General features: G+C 42.7%; 1 protein-coding gene across 1 annotated transcript in view; it reads left to right on the top strand.

Annotated features, from left to right (window-relative positions):
* Positions 1 to 18,108, top strand: part of LOC113024422 (voltage-dependent T-type calcium channel subunit alpha-1H-like) — a 61,583-nt gene that overhangs the window by 12,716 nt on the left and 30,759 nt on the right. The window contains exons 3-10 of the mRNA XM_026171519.1: positions 682 to 775; positions 941 to 1,074; positions 1,473 to 1,570; positions 2,755 to 2,914; positions 8,486 to 8,798; positions 8,896 to 8,988; positions 9,088 to 9,655; positions 13,665 to 14,017. Coding sequence (XP_026027304.1) covers positions 682 to 775; positions 941 to 1,074; positions 1,473 to 1,570; positions 2,755 to 2,914; positions 8,486 to 8,798; positions 8,896 to 8,988; positions 9,088 to 9,655; positions 13,665 to 14,017 — 1,813 coding nt within the window. The remainder of the gene's footprint in view (positions 1 to 681; positions 776 to 940; positions 1,075 to 1,472; positions 1,571 to 2,754; positions 2,915 to 8,485; positions 8,799 to 8,895; positions 8,989 to 9,087; positions 9,656 to 13,664; positions 14,018 to 18,108) is intronic.

Raw genomic sequence — 18,108 nt, 5'->3', positions numbered from 1 at the left:
ATTGCCAAAAGTCTTCCACCACAGCTAAGATTAGGACTGAAAGTCCAGAAAGGACACAGGAGTGTAGTTCCCTCTTACGCAGCTTGAATGATAATAAACTGAAATGTTATCGTGGATTTTGTTGTCATTTTGCCAATGCCAGCTTTAAATGAGACAAGCAGGCAGTAGTGTACTTATCTCCTCTGCTCCTGTGATTGGCTGAGACTGCCATCAGTCACCCTAAAGCAGGGATGTCAAACTCGTTTGGACCAGACCAGTAAATTCTCTTTTATATCAATGTAGAGGCATTTAACTGCACACTTAATCCCTGAGAAATCTTATTATGAGAAGTGCAAATTTCAACAGTCCGTCTCAGTTTGTCTACATTACAAATGTGGAAATAGACAAAAGAAGTTGAAAAACAGCAACTTTAGTATCATTTAATTGTCTATTACTTTACTGTGGTGTAGTATGAACGGCAATGAGAGAGGACTTTATCAACAGGAAAAGTTCAACATCTATGATGAAGCCTTTTAGTGGACCAGAATGAGTCTTCGCCAGGCCAGTTCTGGTCCTTGGACCTTATGTTTGACACCTCTGCCCTAAAGTTTACAAGCACAGCTTCATTAAACGTGTTCATTTTGTTGCTTTAATCAGTGTTCAGACTCTCTGTCGATGTGTTGATCCTTAACCGTGCCTCACGTGGTTCGAGCGTGTGAGCATTTTGGCCATCCTGCTCAACTGCGTGACTCTAGGGATGTTCCAGCCTTGTGGCCACACCCCCTATTTTCTGCAGGTAAAGCACGCTCACACACACATAATCTGAAATTGCAGACTAATTATATTCCACTGTCACACTTCATTATCAAGGGTCTGAAAAGTTTTTCCAATAACATTTTTCTTCCCCCCCCCCGCTTAATCAGTTAATCCTCTGGGTCTCCGTGTGTGTGTTTGTGTGCAGGCTTTGGATGATGGCATCTTTGTGTTCTTTGCTGGAGAAATGGTTGTGAAGATGGTGGCTCTCGGGGTCATAGGTCAGAGCGGTTACCTAGGCGACACATGGAACAGATTGGACTTCTTCATTGTTATAGTGGGGTGAGTGCTTGACAGATGCGCACGCAGCCGACGCGCACTCACACGCAGGCGCGCCTGACATTAAATATGAGCCAAGAGTGTGTGTGTGTCTGTGTGTGTGCATGTGTGTGTGTGTATGTGTGTTTTGTGTAAAGCTTAGACACTTGTTTAATGCCAGTTAAATGTCAAGCGTGTGTGCGCGCGTGCTTAGACATATCAGTGGAAGTGTGTGTGTGTGTGATAGCTCCACAGAATGACAATCGTATCATTCGGTCATGAGAGACACAGACCTCGGTGATTGGTAGTTAAAAGGCTCTGTATCCCGGAGTTCTGCTAGAGTCCCTGTAGGCGTTCAGGGTCTGCCAAGGTCAGGCTGATCAGGATGCCGGTGACACAGCGGTGGCTTTCCCTCTGCGCAGAATGCTGGAGTACTCGCTGGACGGACACAACGTCAGCTTATCAGCTATCCGGACTGTTCGAGTTCTCCGCCCACTGCGAGCCATCAACAGAGTTCCCAGTGAGTCTTCCTCCTTTTATTTATTTATTTATTTTTGTCTTACCCCCCTCCCCTCCAGCATGCAGCTCACACAGAAACTGGGTTACTTTATTGTCTTTCATGGCTTTGACTGTACGTCCGCACAATGGGCTGAAACTGTGAGGTTGATTTAAAGTGCTGACTCAACCTTTGAAAGTGTGCCCGCATACAAGCTGGGTGAACAGTGCAGGAGAACAGTCGGGACAAGAGGACAGTGCAGCAGGTTAAAAATCCTCAAAGAGACCAGAGGGGAAACAACTAGGAGTCTTTTTTCCTGAGAGTGCAATTCAGCTGATTGATGCCTCGAAACAGAAGAAGTAGAGAAGGCTGCTGTGCAGGCCCGGGAGAGCATCACCAGAAAGCTTTTGGCGATATGTGCAGGGTGTAGACTCCAGAAAGCCACTGGCTGTTGGAAGAAATGTTAAATCTGATGATTTTGTAGTTTACGAAAACATGTCCAATCAGCTTCCCGCTCCCCTTTAATTGGAGCAGAAAGGGCCGTGATTCCTGCGCGGCTCATCCGATGTGGAAACACCTTAGCTGAGTGTCAGCAACATCGTTAGTCACAGCCGGGACGATGAAGAACGTGTCACCGTCCTTGCACGCTCCGACTAGATTGTAAATCCCACTTCATTTCTTTAACTTCCCGAGTTATGCACCTGCTGCAGCTCGCCCCGTGATGGATGCATGTGTAAATAAATCAGGACATTGTGAACAAAGTCATGCGAATCATTGTGATGCTTGTGTTGTTCTTGATAGCTCACCGCACAAGTTGGCCAGCCAACTTTATGTCTTTTTTTTTTCTTTTTACTACACTTGGTGACCTTGCTGCGGCTCTCATTGAGTTCTTGTAAAATCGGAGAGTGTTTTTGAAGTAGGAACGAGTAGAGAAGAAGGAAGGAGGAAGATTTTGTATGTGCTCTCTTTAGGAGAGTGGAGTAAGAGCCAATTATCAGTGTTGCCATTCAGCTAATTGCACTGCCTGCGTTTTGTGCAGAATACATAAAGAGTCCTGTCTGGCCAACATTTACTGTGACTGACATTTTGCTAAAGTTTGCATTGACTTATTGCTGATCTTTGCTTGTCTGACTGTCTACCCTTCTGTGTTTATGCTGTGTGTGTGTGTGTGTGTGTGTGTGTGTGTGTGTGTGTGTGTGCACTGATAGGTATGCGCATTCTTGTGACCCTCCTGCTGGACACACTTCCTATGCTGGGAAACGTGTTGGCGCTCTGCTTCTTTGTCTTCTTCATCTTCGGCATCGTTGGCGTACAGCTGTGGGCGGGGCTACTGAGGAACCGCTGTTTCATGGGAGAGGATGTGAAGATGTGAGTTGCTATAGTGACCAGCCGATGTCACAGCACGAGTTGCGCCAGCTTTATTGCTCCAACCTGTCAAAAGTTTGTTCACAACTGATCAGCTTCTCTCTCTCCTTACTCGGGGATCGATATCACAGATGGGCTGATCTTGTTTGTTCTCTAATCAGCTCCGTCACGGAGGTGCTACGTGCTTCCCGTTGGACACTTTGAGCATCAGGGATCACAAATCAAGGGATTTGGAAGGCTAAATAAATTTAGGGAGCTGTTATTCAGTGGCTGCCTCCGAGCGGCTGTTTCCACAGTAAAACCATCTGAGTTTGCTGTCACTCCGGTTCTCCCCCACACAATCCTTCATGTCACGCTCGATCACAGTCTAACTGATGATGTTACCGTCACTCCCACTCCCGCTTCCCGCTCACATGTTCACAAACATGACCACATATTATCACACAACATCAGATAACGTCTGTTTCGCCTTCTTAGATAGCAACTTGGACAACAATCAGTGATGGTGCTGTGGTGACGCATTGTTGTTGTGCCAAACATTCACTCATTTGATAATGAATTTGTGGTTCTTGCCAATAACTAACTTTATTTATACGGCAGCTTTACAAAGGAATCTGTGGTGATGCTGGAGAAGCAAAGACTGAAATTAATCTCTAGCAGCAGCAGCCTCGACCAAAAGTGCTCAGTGTCCTTATCTTAGTGTCTGTACAGTATTGTGCAGAAATCTTGAACCACCTCTTATTTCTTTATAATTTGCTTTCAAGGAGCCAGAATTTCTTGTAATTTTTTAAAAGTGGTCCATGAATCATACAAGTGAACTCAAGGGATGAATCAGTGTTTTGCGTACAAACAGCAGACAACTTATCAAAGACCCAATTCTAAATTGTATCTTTACACACTTTGTTACTAGCAGCCTGTCACAAAAACACATTATTTATTCCTATTTCTTTTCTAAAGTCTATGTAAAATGCCAAAGATAACACAGCTTGTGATGCATGAAGTAGTATTTTTGAACCACCAAGATCCCAAAGAGCTGTTAGCTGAAAACTTAGCATATCTCGCCGTGGTGTGCAGTGGGACCTTAAAAAATTGAGGAAACTGCACACAAGTGGAGGACCAAAGAAACAATGACTTGCCTGTAGCAGACAGTGTTTAAGATATGGTAAAAAAAATCCAAAGTCCACAGGACCTAAGAAATGCATCTGGACCTTCAGGTGATCCATCTACTGCTCACTAAAGAAATGTTCTCAGGTAGAAGGTGGATGTCAGATCAGGAGAAAGAGGTATTTGGTAATTTTTGGTTTCATCAATATGTATGCAAAAGGTCAAGATAAAGGTGCAACAGTAAGTGTCTACATGCATGACAATGATCCCAAACACACTGCTAATAAAAGCATATCTGGATAGAAAAACACATAATGAAACAGCGTCAGTCATGGATTGGCCTCCCCAGTGCTCATATTTCCTATTCTCCTAGCAAAAAATCTTTAAATGAAGAGTTACTTAAGAGTTGCACACTTAATGTACAACATCTGTATGAGGAAAGTCAATATGAAGGAGTTAGCTTTAGCAGGAGCCCACTGGGTCTGAGCACCTGGTTTCTAAATTATGGTGGTGGGATGTAAGGTTTATAAGATAATATATCCTAGTTCAGCCTCTTCTTAAAAAACAAAACCTGGACCCAACTGTTCTGTCTAATTATAGGCCCATCTCAAAGCTTCCTTTTCTATCTAAAGTTTTGGAGAAAGTGGTCTATCTACAGTTGCAGGCACACCTCGATTTTAATATGATCTCAGAAAAATTTCAATCTGGTTTTAAATCATTACATAGCACTGAGACAGCACTTTTAAGGATTTTTAACGATATTCTCTTAACTATGGATTCTGGCAGCCCTGCTGCCCTTTTACTGTTGGACTTATCACGGCTAGAATCGCATGCTGGCCTAAAAGGATCTGCCCTTCAGTGGTTTCGCTCCTACTTGACAGAAAGGTTCTTCTATGTCAATATGGGCCCCCACAACTCCAAATTAGCTCCTCTTAAATACGGCGTTCCTCAAGGCTCTATTTTGGGTCCCGCCCTCTTCGCACTCTATTTGCTGCCATTGGGCTCCATCTTCTCGCGGTACAGCATTTCATTTCATTGCTTTGCGGATGATCTACAGATTTATCTACCTTTAAAATCAGGATCAGATCAACCGCAGCTCTTATTACGCTGCCTTGACGACGTTAAACAGTGGTTATCATTAAATTTTTTACAGCTAAACGAAAACAAAACTGAGGTTGTCATTTTTGGCAATTTCAATCATATCGACAGCACGTTGGGTACCCTCTCCTCGTATTGTAAAACACATGTAAAAAACCTCGGAGTTTACATTGATGGTTCTTTTAAATTGAATAAGCAGGTGAGTGCAGTAGTTCAGTCCTGTTTTTTTCAGCTAAGACAGCTAGCCAGGATAAAGCCATACCTTCCGGCTGACGTCTTCGAGCGTATCATCCACCTTTTTCTTACTTGCAGATTGGACTACTGCAATTCATTGTATTATGGCCTAGATCATGCCACCATCCATCGCCTTCAGATGGTTCAAAATGCTGCTGCTCGCCTGCTAACCGGTACCAAACGGAGAGAGCATATAACCCCAATTTTAGCTTCTTTACACTGGCTCCCTGTCCCCTACAGGATCCAATTTAAACTCTTACTTTTTGTTTTTAAGTCACTCAACGCCCGAGCCCCCCCCTACTTGTCAGAGCTCCTCTCTGCCTATGCTCCAGGAAAACCCACGAGATCTAGTTCAAAACTATTGTTGTCCATTCCACGGACTAACCTCAAATCTCGTGGTGATAGATCCTTCTCTGTGGCAGGTCCCAGACTTTGGAATAGTCTCCCCTTTAATATTAGATCTGCTCAAACTCTTGAGCAATTTAAATCTTTACTAAAGACACACTTTTACGCTCTGGCTTTTAACACATTATGACCCAAGCATTTTGGATTTATCTGAATTAGTTAGTATTGTTTCAATTCTTCTATTTTATTGTTTTTATTGTTATTATTGTATTACACTGTAGTTTTTAATTTTATTGTTATTGTTAAGCACTTTGTGCAGCATCGGCTGTTGGAAATGTGCTATATAAATAAATCTGACCTTGACCTTGACCTAGTGCGTCCTCTTTAAATTCATTATGCATACGCTGAAGTTCAGAGAACCTGAAACAGATTGAGTTACCAGGGTCAATACTTGGTGACTTGTCGTGGGTCGAGTGAATCAACTTGAAGAAAAAATATGAACTCACAGTTTAGAAAAGGCAGCAAAGCAGAGGGAGTTAAATATACACCTTATTAAAACTGAATAACAATGATAACACACAATAAAACCACAGTGCAGGAAATAAACAAGCCCCCGTTTGAGCTTTTTAGGGGTATTTTTCTCCTTCAGTTACAATTATATAACATATCCATCACACTGGATGTAAAAAACATGACATGATCCACTGGCTTGAGTTCTCCGGTTCTGAAGCTTCTAGTTGAACATTTTATGGTAGATCTGATGGAGGACTGGACATTAGAACAAATGCAAATTAAAAGCACTTTCCACTTTTTTCTTCCTGAAGGCTACTGACCGCTATCAGCTTCATCTCCTTCATATCAGTTCTTATAGAATCTGCCTGGAAGCTAAAATCTGAGTCATGCTGAAAAAACACACGTTGAAACTCTGCTGCTCTTTGACTTTATTAAACAGCTGTGGCATCACCCAGCAGCGGGATAGAGGCCCTCCAAATTGCGAGCAATTTACGCAGGTGGCACAGCAGCGTAACTTCATTAATTATTTGCATCTTCTGGTGTGTCATTGTGATCTTACGTCGCCTTATTAACCTAAATGTTTTCTGCTCAGCAGCTGCGCAGATTCGCAGCTTCCACAGTGAAACGATTGGGAACAAAGCGTTCGTGCTCAGGATGGATCTGGCACCTTCAGAGCTGTCAGGGATACATTTTAATTTCAGCTGGTTTCTCCCAGAATCACTTTTTTTTTGTTTTTTTTACTGAGAGTTTTGCTGCTTAATGTAAGGACATTACTGCCAGAGTGGAATTTATCTGGGCGCTCATGGAGAGATGGTAAACAAGGCAAAACACTGCCTCATTATGAAAACACAATACACATTTCATCACAACTTTAACTGAGCTCGTGCAAATATTAATATTTCCCAGATCTGCAAATAGTTATCAGCATAATCATAATGAGAAATGGAAAGAAATAACTCCTCAGCTGAAAGTATTTGGGTAAAGGGGCTAAACCTGGGGTGTTTTATTTTTCTTTGTGAGTCATCAGTGCTTCCTGGAGGTGATTTTGTTTAATCGTTACATTTTTTGAAATGTTATATCATCCAATCTTAAGCTTACATCATAAGTTCAAGAAGGCACGCAGCTCCAAGAGTCTGAATGCTCTGGCTTCTCTCTGGAGGAATCTGGGCGTTCAGATGGTTAAGATTGAATTCTGACACTGTAATTTTTACCAATAGAGTCAAGTGAGTGGATCATAGTTTGTTGTACAAGATTTTACAAAATGACATTTGCAAAATGATTTCCAGCTGTTTCACTTAATTTGCAACATAATGCGCACAGTTCAGCTGGAATTGCTTTCTGCTGCAGGAACAGCTCCTTTCCTTACCGTCTGCAGTAGTTGTTGAAGTTGTTAACCGACTCTCGCTTAGCCCACAAGTAGCCCACTGCACAGTATCCGGTACCATTTTAGCAAAACGAACCCTTCTCCAGTTTCATGTTCACTGTAAAGATTTTGATTTTTTCTGCTTCATAAACAACAAAATGACCTTTCCTAATAAGAAGTGAGGCAGCAGCGCTCCCTCGGGACCCTCCTCTACGCCACACATGATTGATTGCTTATCTCTCCAATGCACCCTCCCTGGCTTTTTTTTGCTTTTTCCCTTCATCTGTGTTTCCCTCTCTGTTTCCTCATTTCCTCCTTTAGCACCTCTGTGTGTTTCACACCGTCTTTCATTTCTTTCCCCAAGAAAACAGACCTTTGAAGGAAACAGTAGGTCAATAAAATGATTAATCTTTTTGAAAACCATTCGAATCCAACCCAGCAACTCAGCGTTTGTGTTTGAGGTCCGCTCCGTGTTACTCGTGCTTGATGCTGGCTTACTCGTGAGATCTGTGCAGCCGGGGCCAAATACAACTTCCTTTCTGCCATTGTTCAGAATTAACTTCATGCAATTTAAAAAACACAACACGCACACATGTACACACACATCCATGAGCCATAATGGGAGACATTTTTCTTCACGCAGTTTTGTTGTCATAAATACCCACTCTCACATTACACTCATTACTCTGCAGCTGAAGTAGTTACCAAGAAATGCACTGTTTACTTCAGTTTAAGTATCATTTGACAAAAACAGTTTAATCATTTTTGAAAAGATGATTTTGAAAGAAATGGCATGTTATTTGTTTGTTGGCAGTAAAGAAAACAATCAACATTTTTTGTTGTCCTCTTATATTCGGTTATGCTTACACGAAGCGAAATCTAACATCTGTTCACTCATGAAACTTCTTCTTCTTTAGGAAATATAACATTTCCTTCCTGAATGGTTACTATCGGCCCGACGGCACAGACGACCACCCTTTCATCTGCTCCATGGAAAGAGAAAACGGGATGCTCCGGTGCTCTGATGTGCCTCGTCGCCGAGTAGGCAGGACTTCCTGCTTGCTGGATGCTGGGGAGGCCCTACCAGAGATGGGCCTTAGAGTAGATGAGCCCGGGTCTTGTGTGAACTGGTATCAGTATTACAATGAATGTCGTGCTGGGGAATTGAACCCACACAAAGGAGCTATTAACTTTGATAACATTGGATATGCCTGGATTGCCATTTTTCAGGTAAATGTCTCCAGGATTAATCGCAGGAATCTGATTGGTTACCATGAGGTGCACACTACATATTGCTGTTGTTGACTGTGTGCATGTTTTCATTCAGGTAATTACTCTTGAGGGTTGGGTAGACATCATGTACTATGTCATGGACGCACATTCTTTCTACAACTTCATCTACTTCATTTTCCTCATTATAGTGAGTACATGCTTATAGCACAAATGGCCACACACACATCCATATATATACACATAAAAAATTATACTTATTGTATGTGACGTGTGTCGTCCTCTGTAGGTGGGCTCCTTCTTCATGATCAACCTGTGCCTGGTCGTAATAGCAACGCAGTTTTCTGAAACGAAACAGAGAGAACACGCCTTAATGAAGTCAGAGCAGCGCGCCCGCCAGCTCCATCAGTCGGCCTCCACGCTGGCCAGCGATAGCCAACCAGGGAGCTGCTATGAGGAGATTATCCGTTACCTGGCGCACCTGGGCCGTAAGGCTTGGCGACGGCTCGCCCGCTGCTACGCTCAGACGCGCGCGCGCTTTCGCTGCTCGTGCGCGTGCCACAGAGAGCAAGGTGGCGGATCTGCCAGGGGCGGTGGGGCCGGGGAGATGAACGGTCTCGCCCACCGGCACTCAGGCCACGCCCCTAATGACTTGTCACACCTTCATCAGCTTTATCATCATCATCACCAAAACCATCAGCCTCAGACTGACCCCGCCGTCAGTAATGGAGGCAACGGCTTTAATTATCCCTTCATAGCGCCCCTCTTCAGTCACCGGGATGCAAAGGACCAGGACCAAAAGAGGCTGGTTGCTACGGAGACCGGCAACAGACTGCCGCAGCTGGTGCTGGAGCACGGTGAGGATGAAGGGATGTGTGTGAATGTTTGAAAGTGTGTGAATCACAGTGTCACACTCTGACTATGTGTGGAAGCAGTGAGTGTCCAGGATTAAAGGCTTTAAAATTCCCATAGACTGTATGTAAAAGATGGACATGATGAACATTTTCCATGAAAAGTGTGACACAAACCAGAAACGGGAACTCTTTTCCTTTGAACCAAAAGTTTCAACTCTTGAAATGGACATTGAAATGTGTTGATTGCTTACAAATTAGCAGTAAGGAAGCACTTTTACTTTGACTGTGAGCATTGTCGATTTCCGGTTTGTGCTGCACTTTTTCAACTTCCACTACAACTCAGAGAGTAAGTGGCAACTGTTTGCAGGCCAGCAAAGCAATCTGTTAGCGACCAAAGTAAATGCATGGATGTTTTGGGAGGAGTACCACGATTTCACCTGGAGGAAGACAGCAACTTCCATCCAGCTGGGGAAAACACATTTTTCCGTAGTGACTGGAGCTTGCTAGGAGGTTGCAGACTGGTCTCTAGGCCTGTGTGACTGAGGCCCTAGCAACTGTCATCTTGGTATTTTCAAACCTGGCGTGACGAGTGTGGGGTGGCTCTGAGACCTTTATTATCATTGACTTGTGTCTTGGTGAAGCATTTCTTACTTCATCCCATTTTTTAACCCTAATGAAAGACCTTAATTTACAAAATGTCATCATGAGTTATTAAATAAGACTTGAAACTATCAACTGAGCCTGTAATCTAATCAGGACAGGGATCATCACAAGCCAAGGGCAGTTTTCCAGTAGATTTCCTTATGCCATGTACATCTTTTTGCAACCATAACGCAGGTTTAAGACAGCTCCACATTGGCTTCAGTTTTCAAACCTGGAAAGTACAATAAGTCCATCTTTTAATACAGTCTATGATTACTCCCCTGTTTTGCTGTTGTTCGTTTGAATAATCTTTGTTTTTGTTTAATTTGAGAAATGATCTCTGGCAGTCCCAAATTAACCAAGAATACATCTTCCCACTTGCCCTCAGCTGTATTTCAAATTCAGATCACTTCAGATTTATTTAGCGAAACTTTGATATCTGTGCGACATTCATCACCTTTAACACTGCGCAGGCACATTTAATTTTCTTTTCGGAGCTCAAAGCAGTATGATAAAAGAAGCAGAGCCACTGTCTGTTACAGTCTGAGCACATTTTTATGCACTGAAAAGGCGAGCAGAATTCAATAACGCTGTGTGTCCCTTATACAAGACGACACTCAGAGGTATTATAATTCAAATTCTTGTGGCTACACTGAACATGTAACGTATGCAAGTTCATGCAGCAGCCACACGCTTCCACTATAATCAATATGGCTGGCAAATCAGCTGCGTAAATGTGTAAATGCTATGGAGAGCCACTCTGCAAACAGAAAAAAGACCAGCCTCCTCTTTTTTTTCCTTGTTCTTTTGCAGAGTGTTGGATCATAAAGTGTTCATATATATGAATGCTTTTTATTTTGCCAGTACCAGCTGGCAGTTTCATAGTAACTTTATACCTTACGTCATCCACTGCAGTCTGTAGTCTTACCCATGTCGCACAAACTTAGTGAAAAATGTGAAGTTTCAGAGCGCTGTGCAGACACGACACAATCCCGAAACAAAACTCCCCGTCTGGTTTCACCTCTGCCTCACACAGCACTGCAGGAGCTAAAAGATAAGCTTGTGTTTACCGTAGCCTGAGCATTATCCATGTAATGAGATGATGTATGTGACAAAAGGAGGACCATATGTTTACAGCAGTTTTAAAATGCCATGAACAATCATGCTGTTAAAAAACATCAAGCAAGTGCCGTCATTCCTTACAACAGCAAAGCTTTGAGAAAAAACTGGAAGATCATTCAGATGATCTGTTGTACTATTCAAGCCTAAAGGTTGAAGTGTCTCCAGACAATTGATCCAAAACATTTCTCACCGGTCTAACCTTTTTATCTACATCTTCTCCTTTGTGGGGCCTTGCGTGCTTGATTCCCTGAAATCTCTGTGGAGAGATGGGATGCAAATATTCAGGAAGATGACTTGTAGCAGAATACTGAAGATCTTTTAACAAGATTCTTTGCCTTATATGGGATAACCTGAAAACCTTTGAAACTATGCATATTTATTTTCCCACATCGACACATGGAGCATTGCTGAAAGCAGCATAAAAATGCAGAACTGTGCAAAAGTCTTGACCCGTCCGTTTTTTTTAAAGTGGTCTTGAACAATGGTTCTCTGGGCTCTCTGAAGATCTTTCAAAGTTTTTATTCAGACTAAAAAGAAAAAACAAACCTCATTTCAGATCAGTCCTAGCACCTGACCGTCTTTACAGGAATTCTTTCTTTAAGAGCCTGATCATTCAGGGATGAAAACACCTAACTCAAGAGATGGACCAGTGCTGGATCTGTGCATTTCAGACAACTTAGCAATGAGCCATTTTAAAACTATATCTTTAGGCACTTTAGTTAAAGCTATGAGAAATGCCAAAGATAACACAGTTTGACAGTCATAAAATAATATTTGTGCTCCAACAAGAGCCATTAGTCAAAAACTTGGCATATCCCAGCATGGTGTGCAGTGTATCCTTTAAAAATGTCTGGAAACGGGTCAAGTGCAGGACAAAAGAAGAAATGGCAGGCCTGTCTACAGCGGATGAACAGTGTCTGAAAGTTTTGTCCTTAAGAAATGGGAGGGAAGAAAATCCAACAAAGACCAGACACAGGACCTGCGAGATGTATCTGGACCTTCAGCTGATCCATTTACTATTCACTGAACCCTCGAAATGGTCTCAGTGGAAAGATGGCTGTCAAGAAGCCATACTTAAGGAAGAGAAAGAGAGAGACAAGACTGAAGTATGAAAATTACACAAGAACTGGACTGTAAAAAATATGGTTCAAATCATCGCCAGGATCAGAGGAGGCGACAGAAAGAAATGAGAGGTGGCTCGAGATTTTTCACATAAAAAAAACTCTGCCAGACAATGTTGAATTACACATATAATTTCTAAGACAAGAACTTAATTTAAAAGCATACTCCATAAAACTGTACTCTCACTAAACTCGAAGATTCACTCGGGAGAAACAAAAATATACGGTCAACATCAAAGCAGCAGAGGCCAAGATATCCTGTCTTTTAATTCCCAGTATGAGTCATGTTCCAAAAACACATTGCGACTCCACAGCCCAGTTGGTAACGCAGCCTTTTCATTAAAATTTTGTTATCTCAAAGTCCAAGCTGAATTAATCCGGGTAATCCTGACATCATCAGGGTCCCCCCCTTCCACGGCTCCCTGCGTGTTTCACAGCACTTTAAGCATCCGTTTTCACATATCAGCGTTTAATACACTTCAGTGATGCAATAAATTCCGACTGTAGTTGGAGAACTTTGTAGCAGAAGTCATTCAGCGTGGTGCTACGTGGAAGCCACCCACATCTCCTGATTAGTGTATTTCCTGTGTATGTAGTGAAGTCAGTCATTTTCAACAAGTCTGCCTTGAAGGCAGTTTTATCTATATACGCGCGCGCACACACACCGCAGAACGACCAGATTGGATTTACTATATCAGTCTCCAGTGAAACATGAATTTGTTGTAATTGTGATGACAAGTGAACTGCTCGTGCTAGATTAGTGTTTGTTGTTATGTCGTTGGAGCATTCCTCCGGAGTGCCTTACTAATGAATTCTGCTGAAATCTTACCCCCTCAAGCTTCCTCCACCCTCACAAAACACACATGCATACACACACACTTGAGCATCCTTGTTCTAATAACAGAGCTCTCCGTCTGCACAAAGCAACCCCCCCGCCCCCCACCCACTAGCACAGTGGTTTCCATGTTATTGAATTTTTGTTTCCCAGAAATGAAAAGAAACCCCTCTCCTTTGCTGAGCCGAGAATATATTAAATGACAGAGTGTCTGCATACAGAAGCGACGTTTTACTCTACCCTCGTGGATGCATGATTGATGTGGCCTCTCCTCTGATCTCTGTCTGTGCAGGAGGCTCTGCTGGGCATCCGGCGTTACTGTTGCCGGGCGAAGTCCCCGGAGAGTCCTCGGTATGCCCGTACTGCATCTACTACAACCAACTTAGTGACGGCGAAAATGTTAACGAGCAGCCTGAAGAGCAGCGCCACGGCCACTCGTGTCACAGTAACAGCCCGTGTCACTGTAGCAGCTCGTGCCTCAGTGACGCGCAGCTGTCTGAGCCAAAGAAGAGGCTGTGGGAGTGCGGCTGGGCGAGGCTCAGAACTAAACTGGAACTTATTGTTGGCAGCAGATACTTCAGCAGAGGAATCATGATTGCCATCCTTATTAATACTCTGTCGATGGGCATAGAGTACCACGAGCAGGTAAGTGTGCGCACGTGTGTGGGGTGCGCGCCTCTCGCAGATTGGCTGCGACTACAATTTGATTGAAAATTGATGCGCTAATCACCGTGTGCGGTGGAGTCAATAAACTTACCCTCCAATCAACACTTACAGCAGCGAGCATATGGGATCGCGGAGAGAGTGTGCGCATGTGTGTGTGTGAGAGACTGTGTGTGGGTGTGTGCAGGCATGTATCAGGAGATGGAGAAACTCATAAGACCTGAAGTGTTAATTAAAGCGTGACCCTGGGACAGGACGGGGGGGGGGGGGGGGGGGGGGGGGGGGGGGGGCAGAGCGAGGAGAAGCGAGTGGATGAGTGAGGTGGAGAGGGAGGACAGATCTGACATTGTGATTGGCTGAAAGGCAGCGGGAGATTGTGTTTGGCCTATTTCCTGAACAATATGACAAATCTGGATGGCTTTAACTTCTCCGATAGCTAAAATTTAAGGATGAGAGCTGCCCTATTTTACCTATTTTATCCCTTTTGGCCCAAAATCAACAAAGAAGCAATGCGAATGAATATAATAAGTGAATGCATCCATCTTTTATCATCCAAAACTGTGACATACGCAAATAGCTTTACAGTTTCTTTTTGCCAGTGTTTCCTAATTTCAATCAGGATGACCAGTGCTGTTTATTCTGAAAAACCCTCTGAGAGCAGCTGTGTGTCATGCAGATGGCGCTGAGCATGCTCAGAGAAGCAGTTTCTCATGTGCACTCATTTGTTGGTTTAAGGAGCAGAGCAAAAGAAAAAAAAAACGGGGTCTATGTTCTCTGTAATTTCAAGAAATGTCACCAGCTTCAATGATTTATTTCTTTCATGTACTTTTACTGTCGTAGTTATTGTACGACAGCAGCTCTGTGGCTCAGAGGTATAAACTATGTTAGACTTTATGCAGACTACTTGTTATTATGATTTGTGAATAATATTAACTCTTGTGCTTTGTTGACGTTGGCTTGACTTCGTCTTTGTTTGGGTCCCACAAACCCAGCTGCTGGGCGGAAAATATAAGATGTCAAATCCAGAGCGTTTGCTGTTAGCATGTTTTCCTGATCTTGTTAAAACCCAGCAATAATCCTGTTTAGTCTAATCTAACACAGTATGTAATACAGGATTATCTGTATGCACCGTACTGTGTAAAAGTCTTGAGCCACCTATCATTTATTTATATTTTCCTTCCAAGGAGGAAGACTTTATTGAAAGTTTTAAAGAGGTCTTGAGCAACACTTGTTCAAGCTTTCTGAAGGTCTGTCAAAATCTTTCAAAGATCCACTTCACACTGACCTCTGAATCATTCAAGCATACAAAAAGGCATCTAACTGAAGTGATAAACCAGTGGTGTGTGTACACGTAACAGTCAAATGAAAAAATAGCAACCTAAAACAGATGAAAATCAAGCAAAAACCTAACACAGGACTTGAAAGTTACATCTGGAACTTCAGTTGATCCATTCAGTTGATAGCAGGACCAGCGGGCATGTGGTGGGGAGGTTAACTGGACAACTCGGCGGCCAGTCGGTTAGACAGAACAACAGATCTTTATTTGGCGTTAACAGAACAAGACCATACAAGTCAAGTCTCCATGGCTTTACCCTGTTCCTACATACATGTGCTGGGGTTAGTTAATTGCCTGCGCCAGCCTGTTACAATGGTAAGGTCTTTCTGAACAGATGCACGGAGAGCAGCATGGACTCACGGAGACTGTCCAGCTTCTACACTAATAGGACAACATCCCACTAGCGTTGCTATACCACAATAAAAGGGTGTTAGACGGTGTGGGATCAGCTTGACAGAAAACAGAAAAAAAAGGAGAAACATCCAAAGACGGGCTTTGAATGTCCTTCAAGAAGCCCCCGAGAACTTTTCCTGAAGACAACTTAAAGAAATTAGACAAAAGCTTGTCAGAGAGTTCAGGCTGTGGTGAAGAATAAAGGTGGTCATGAACGATTATGTTTGTACTGCTATGACTGTACAAACTCTGTTTTTGCCCATTTTACACGTTTTAATAAACTGCTGCACCTGTTTCCCATTTTCCTGGCAAAATATAAAGACGCAAAGGTGGGCCCAAGACTTTTGCACAGTACTGTGTGATATATTGGAAAAGACGCCTCATCAAGTGTGTGCGGGGCCTGGTTGAGTGTGCAGGTGAGGTAGTCCTACGTGGCATCATTTTAAAGATGGTGAACATGATTAGAGTGCTTATGAAGTGGAAATTTTGGACTTTTGAAATCATTTATGCAAACAAATTACCACCAGATATTTTATCTGTGAAAACGATTAGCACACATGGTATAAGTATGCCTTCAAAAAGCTTTCAAAATACTGTTTTGAAATTATTTTGCATGGTTGTGGACGAGTTTTTGTCATGGTCTTGTTGAATTTTTTGACCACTCTTCCAAGCAAACTGTTTGACGGCTTATTGCTCGTTCTGCCTGTTTCATAACATTTTAACGGGGTTCAAATCTCTTACGACAATTATCCTCATAAAAGGTCCCCTTCAGTTTTCCGACAGATGCCTCGCATTATCTTCAAGCACTCTTTGATGTGATGGAGAGAATTTGGCGTTGATTTAATTACTACAGGCTGCCCAGTCAGCAAAGGCAGCAAAGTGACCCCGAGCACTAATATTTCCACCGCTACGCTTCTCCTGAAAATATGTCTTTGGTCTGCACCAAATGTCTCTTCTGTTACTGTAGCCAGTCGTCTCTGTATTTGTCTGTCCGGAGCACATTTAGTCCAAAAGGGCGGGTTTTGCCTTTATGTTCACCAGCTCAAATTTAGGCGACTGCACTCCTAAGAACATGCACTTTCATACCAACTTACCTGCAAATTCTTTGCAGCCAAATGACTGCTCTTTACAAAGGAGTGTTAGGGACACATTGAGAAAAAATATTATTGATCATTTTGGAGATTAAAGCCCTCTGCATAAAGCTTTGTGTACATGAGAACGTGAAATCGTACTGCAGAATCAGTTTTAGTTACAAGGAAATGATTTCTGTTTTATCACATAAACACAGTGAGGTGATGCGTATAAGGAATGTGAAGCTGTATCTGGCCAGAAGGAAAAAACCCCCACACAATATTGACCAGATGAAATAGCTGGCAGTGGACAGATGCAAGGTTGTCGACAGTTACAACCTCATGCAGTAAAGAGGATGTTGTATCACGAGACACGACAAGACAGCTGTTTAAGTTGTTTCACTGACTCATCTGCACGAGGCTTTTGTAGAGCCTCGGCAGCTATTGTGAAATGTGATCTCCACATTTTGGGTTTAATCTTAATTTAATAGTAAAATATCAACTACACTTTATTTGGCGATGATGTCATGAAGAAATTATGGTTAGTTTACTATGGCAACATTTGGACACTAACAGATTACACGCTCATTGTAATTACAGCTCAGCCTTGTAGCTCATCACATGAAGTACATCCTTGACTGTGTATAAGACACGAGCGTGATTAATAACTCCTGAATCATGATGGCTGAAATACCTCAGTTGCACTAATTAATGTTTTGTTCTTGTGTCCAGGCATGCAAGAGATATTGTTATATCATGTACTTACCAGATAGTGAATTATCTCACGCTATGATAATACAAACGCCCTTATAGTATTCTGTATAAAACTCCTTGCAGACTCGCGTGGATACCCGGACGATTTTCTGAAGGCTTTGGGGAGCTTTCTCGATCTTGGCATGATGACAGCACTTTAATAGCAAAGACAGCAGCAGACCCTCGATATCAGACAGACAGGTTGAGACAGGCTCCATCTGTGATTCCCTAATCATTGGCAACACAGATTTTAGTGTCATGCTTTTGAAGGGTTGACAAATGTAGGACTCTACTTATTTTATTTAACTTTTTCTTAATGACAGCTACCACTAAGGTAACGCCTAACATAGCCTAACCTAAAAACATCAGAAATTAGTACATTAAATGGACAAACGTGTTGGGCCACACCTCTTAATCACTTAATCTTAGTCAGTTGACACAGGTGTATAAAATCAAACACGTGGCTGCGCTGCACAAACATTTGTGAAAGAATGGATCGTTCTAAAGCGCTCATCGAGTTT

The sequence above is a fragment of the Astatotilapia calliptera genome, chromosome 6 (assembly GCF_900246225.1).
Source record: "Astatotilapia calliptera chromosome 6, fAstCal1.2, whole genome shotgun sequence".
In the NCBI taxonomy this organism is placed as follows: Eukaryota; Metazoa; Chordata; class Actinopteri; order Cichliformes; family Cichlidae; genus Astatotilapia; species Astatotilapia calliptera.
The sequence above is the reverse complement of the archived record's forward strand: the minus strand, read 5'-3'. Positions and strand labels throughout refer to the sequence as shown.